The sequence below is a fragment of the Mastomys coucha genome, unplaced genomic scaffold (genome assembly GCF_008632895.1).
Source record: "Mastomys coucha isolate ucsf_1 unplaced genomic scaffold, UCSF_Mcou_1 pScaffold23, whole genome shotgun sequence".
Taxonomy (NCBI): Eukaryota; Metazoa; Chordata; class Mammalia; order Rodentia; family Muridae; genus Mastomys; species Mastomys coucha.
In genome coordinates, this window is record NW_022196906.1 from 32615629 (window position 1) to 32621337 (window position 5709).

Sequence of the window (5709 nt, forward strand, 5' to 3'; positions counted from 1 at the left end):
TTATGCTCACAGTCACTTGCTACTTGAAAGTAATAGACTTTGCATGCAATAGAGTCCTACAAACATAAATCATCTACTATTTGGCTCTGCAGAAAAAGGTTGACAGTTCTTAATATAGTGTTAGAACTATACTTTGATATAATTTTTAATTTATTTTGTCTCTTTACTTTTTTAGGGAGTACTGGATTTTTGATACTTGGTTTCTCTAGGTAGCTCACTCTACCCAGAACATTATTGGGCATGCCAGGCTGGCATGGAATTCACAAATTGACTGGACTTAATCTCATGGCATCTGATCTATAAGAACATGTCTTTTCATCAGGATTTAAATAATTCATAATATATTCTACCAAGTACACTCATATACAGAGAGAATATAAATGTCTATAGCTACCCATGGATAATATTTAGATAATGTAAAAGTCCAATATTGGAGCATACAAAAGCATCCTAAAGACCACAAAATATGTGCTATCTGCCTTATATACTATGAACAAAAATCAATTAAGGTAACAAGGTAAAATAACACTATACTTTTTATTCTCACAGTAATCTAATATTTAGTCTACTACTAGTACAAGCATCATGGCTGGCAAATGACAGATATTAGAAGTTATAATTGTTATATTATCAGAACTTTCATGACCAGTATTCTTTGTAGCACCAATATTATATTTTATGCACAGGATTAAATATACTTATAATTTAGAATAGTTTAAACCCATGAAGTAATAGGTATGTAGAACTTCATAAACTCAAAAACTTATTTATGTATGAAATTTTAATTATTTCTCTTATGCAGGGCAACATTTCACTCATAATTTAACACAGCAATCCAGGAACGTTCATTTTGTGTTTACCCTCCCTAGGCTAACAAGAAGCAGCATTGGCAAAAAAATATCAATTTTTTTTAAATTATTATGTTAGTGAGGAGATAAAGGCAGAGGATTCAAATACAGAAACTGTAAGCTTGAGTAAACCACTGTTTTTAAAATCTAAAGCAATAGTCAAGCAGTAGTTAACACTCATGTCAAAAGTGTGGCAATGTACAACATCAATTGTGATTTTAGGGCTGGAAAGTAACTGAGGGATACAGTATTTGTGTAGTATGTACAAGGTCCTGGGATCCACCCATAGAGTAAAAAATTTTTAAGAAGGTAACAAGTCCTTGTGATATACTTTTGGAACATTACTGGTAAAACACAAAGAAGCAAGCAATAAATTTCTTTATGAGAATAAAGTGCTAGAAGATACTTGCTTGAGGATGAAGGATGTAAAAATCCCAAAAGAGCAGTTCAGGTGTGATTAAAGTTTTCAGTCCCTGAGGAAATGAGGATATATCATGGTCGAGCACATAAGTGTACTCACTTCACTCCCTGCTTATATACATGTGTTGTGCTTTTAGGAAGAGACTGAAAATATTTCTATTTTGCTTATCACAAGAGAAAAATGAAATGATACCTATTTGACTTTTATGGAATCTCATCAACTGGCTCCTGTGATAAAAGAAATACTGTTTATTTTCCTTCTGACAACAGTGACTAATATAACAGCATTATAACTTATAAGTTATGAGTCAGAAGTCATCTTAGAATATTTTTACAATGCCCTTTTAAAAATCAAAGAACCTAACTGCTCAGAGTCCAATATTACCTTTCTAGTATAACTGAGAATGACAATGTTTAGGTACCAACAAGGTTTTTTCTCTTAAATATTTAGGTAAGTTTTAAAATAGATGCACGTTAGTGCCTAGCTTTTCAAGATATTAACTATCATTAATGTGTAAAAATGACTTACATGATGAATGAGTACTGATTATTTTACATTTAAGATACATCCTGTAACAAACTCAAGTATAAATGTAATATAACATTCTTAGCTGTTTATTAATGCTGAATTTAGATTCCCAGACTCTGTCTGTCCCATTTAGCCTTTGTATCTAACTTTCACTCCACAGGGACCAGAACCCATAGTCCTGTTCTGTTTCTGTCAACACAATTCTTCTTGATTGTACATGAGAAGATTATGCAGAATTTTTCATTAAATGAGGTGTATTTTATCTTTACATATGGCTTCAGGTTAAGAAGAATCTAAGGATTCTTGATTCTCTCATCCTTTCATTAAATCATAAGACAGGAGGCACAATTTCTGAAAAGATGAATGTCCAGAGTCAGAAGACATTCCACACCATTTGAGGTACCCTGTTAAGTAATTTGATTCTCCATGGACAAATCTCATATTCCTTTATATTTATGGGATTTTTTCTGAGATGGGCAGTAACTTATTCATTCCTAGACTCTAGTTCTTTCATACTTTTATTAACAACAAATTTCTGAGACTACAAATTTAGAATCACCCCCAAGTTTTATAACTTCTTTCAATATTAAAAGGAAGCTGCAGGAATAAAGAGAAATGGGAATAAAGAATTCTATCCTGGTCCATTCAGTTTCCTCCATTTCTCTGATTAATTAATCATGTTAGCACAAAATGTCCTCAGTCTCAGCAAGGTGGACCATTATAAATATATTTTTCAACTGTATTTACCATTGATTTCCAACACAGAGAAGCAATTTGTCATTTCACTTCATGATACTCTGAGAAATGGTTTCACTGATACAAGGTTGTTCTTTGCAGACACTCCCTGCTTATAACTCAAGTTTGTGAGAGAAGATGTGATTGGAAGTTCTGTGAGTTTCTCCTAGGTTTCTTCAGATTCTTTAAAGAAGAATGGCTCTGGCAAATGGCTCTTTTGTAACTGAATTCATTCTCTTGGGCTTGACGGACCAGCCTGACCTCCAAATACCCCTGTTCCTAATTTTTCTAATAATGTATTTGATAACAGCATTTGGAAATTTAACTTTGATAATTTTAATTGTGTTGAATTCTCACCTTCACACACCCATGTACTTTTTCCTCTTAAACTTATCCTTCATAGATCTTTGTTATTCTTCTTTGATCACACCCAAAATGCTGATGAACTTTATACTAGAGAAGAACATAATTTCTTACATGGGGTGCATGACTCAGTTCTACTTCTTTGGCTTTTTTGCAATTTCTGAGTGTTATGTGCTGACAGCAATGGCCTATGATCGCTATGTGGCCATTTGCAATCCACTCTTATATAGTGTTGCCATGTCTCCAAAGATTTGTTCATATCTTATTTCCGGTTCATATTTCATGGGATTTTCAGGTGCCATCATCCACACAGGTTGTGTAACAAGACTGACTTTCTGTGATGCAAACACCATCAACCATTACTTTTGTGATCTCCTCCCTTTGCTGCAACTCTCCTGCACCAGCACCTATGTCAATGAGATAGAGTTGTTTATTGTAACAGGAAAAGACATCATCATTCCCACTGTGATCATCTTTGCCTCTTATGGCTTCATCCTCTCCAGCATCCTCAAAATAAGGTCCACTTCAGGCAGGTCCAAAGCCTTCAGTACTTGCAGTTCACATATAATTGCTGTTTCTATGTTCTTTGGTTCAAGTGCGTTTATGTATCTCAAACCTTCTTCAGCTGTATCTATGAATGAGGCAAAGTTCTCTTCCATATTTTACAGCATTGTGGTTCCCATGATGAACCCTCTAATCTACAGCTTGAGGAATAAAGATGTCAAAGTTGCCTTGAAAAAAACCCTAAGCAGAATGTTTTAATCAGAACCTAATCTTACTATAGATGCAACAGAGTCTTTATATTTAGTGTATTTCTTGTGTCAGCTTTATTTCATTGTGATTTTTGTAATATGAAGGTTGAAAGTGGATATTGACTTATTTACCACTTGATAGTAAGCTAGTTTAGTTTAATATTTACAATTTCTCCCCATCATGATATCTTGATAAGAACCACATTAAATATAGTTTCTTTTGTTAATTATACTTGTAGATTATCAACAATGATTTTGGTATTTATACTTTGTTGCAATTGTATACTTATAGAAGACCAATTATATTTGTTACTTGAAACAGTTGCTTTATATCACATTCTCTCTGTTCTCTCATCTTTGTCCAAGGGATGAGGAAATATTCTTTTTGGATATCTATATTGAATAGACTCATGTTGTTCTACACTAACTTTCAAAACACCTGTATTACAAATGTAAATACTATGGAGTAAACATTCATTTGGCAGCTGTATGACTTTAACTTATAAATATAAACCAACACATTTACATTTTAAAATTTTTCATTATATGAATAGCATATTGAGGCTCAGGTAAGTTAACAACTTACAAAATGATACAAGCATCCTTAATCAGAGGATAAATCTTGAGGTATTTGATTTCATAACTACCATTCCCTTTCACCTCCATATTTCTAGTGATTCAGTAATAATGAAATTACTGACTTTATTACTGGAATGAAATATGAGACAACATGTCAGCCTTGAGGTTTATATGTTGTGTGCTGCTTTAGGATTGCTAAATTCATTGGGCTTTCATACCATCATCATTTCCTCCTAACAAAAGTTAAATGATGCATTTTAAGGGAAAAGAAGATATCCGCTGAGCCAGCAGGTGATTGGCTTAAATAAGAATCTGCCATCTTATACAAAAAGGTTCTGAAATACTTTAGGGGGCTTTTGGCTTAGTAAGCAGGGTCTTGGTAGACACTGGGTTGTACAGAATTTACTTACTATGAAAAAAAAATTTTACAAGATAAAGATTGATTTGTAGGAACAAAAGTACAGAAAACAACTTGTAAGAGCAAAATTGTCAAAATAAAAAGTTGATCTTCCAAATTTTATATTTTACATCTTTATTATTTAACTGAAAGTGTTTGAATGCATTCATAACTTCAGCTGGTCTAGGTAATAAGTGTGAACTGTATAGAGTAACCTAAGTCATGTCTCTTAATTTTGATAACCAAACTGTCTCCGGTTGAGCATAGTTTCTGGTTAAATTCCACACCACAGGTATTGCAACTATAGGATCAGGCAATTCAGTCACAAGTGGCAGCTGTTCTCTTTTTTTTCTGTTAATATTTGGGATAGTTTTCCAAGTATATGTCTTATCTTGGTAATGACACATGGTTGAAACACACTAGCAAACTAGATTGTGCCAGGATATAAAATATTCCTTCTAGCATATATGAAGTTCTACACTAAATGAAGGTTCTTTGAGTAAATGAAAGTCCTTATTCCATTTGTGGTGTACTGGCTAGTTTTACATTAACTTGAAAAAAGTTAGAGTCATTTGGAATGAAGAAACCTCAATTGAGAAATTGCCTTCAGTGGACTGGCAATTCAGAAGGACAATCCTATTGGAATTTTCTTTTGTTTTGTGTTGATGATTAATGTAGAAAGGCATAGTTTACCATGGGCAGTACCATCCTTCGGTCCATTGAAAGGTGGTCCTTAGTCTTATAAGAAGTCCTTAGTCCTTAGTCTATGAGAAGCAAGTCAGTAAACAGTGATCCTCCATGGCCTCTGCTTCAGCTTCTACCTCCAGGTTCCTTCCCTTACTTCTCTCAGTAATGTATTTTCATTCGGAAGTGTAAAATGAAGGAAAACATATCAAGTAATTTTTTATTTAAATAGTTTTTAAGATTTAATTTCATCATTTCTATCTTCATTTCCTCCATCCAAAACCTCCTCTAATATATTCTTTCTTGCTTTTATTCAAATTCAGTATTTATTTAAATTCAGTATTTCTGTTGTTCATTGAAGGAAACCAGCCTGCAGCTTCACTTCATTCCGTGGGTGATTCA

General features: G+C 33.4%; 1 protein-coding gene across 2 annotated transcripts; it reads left to right on the plus strand.

Annotated features, from left to right (window-relative positions):
* The first annotated feature begins 1571 nt into the window (after positions 1–1571).
* LOC116072160 (olfactory receptor 8B8-like) lies at positions 1572–3673 on the plus strand. 2 transcript variants are annotated; one of them, XM_031343469.1, is made up of 2 exons: positions 1572–1582; positions 2724–3673. In XM_031343469.1, the coding sequence occupies exons 1-2, from the start codon at positions 1572–1574 to the stop codon at positions 3655–3657; spliced, it is 945 nt and encodes a 314-aa protein (XP_031199329.1). In that variant the 3' UTR covers positions 3658–3673. The 2 variants fall into 2 exon arrangements, with proteins under 2 accessions (XP_031199329.1, XP_031199330.1); XM_031343470.1 differs by lacking the exon at positions 1572–1582 and having other exon boundaries at positions 2713–3673.
* The last annotated feature ends 2036 nt before the right edge of the window (positions 3674–5709 follow it).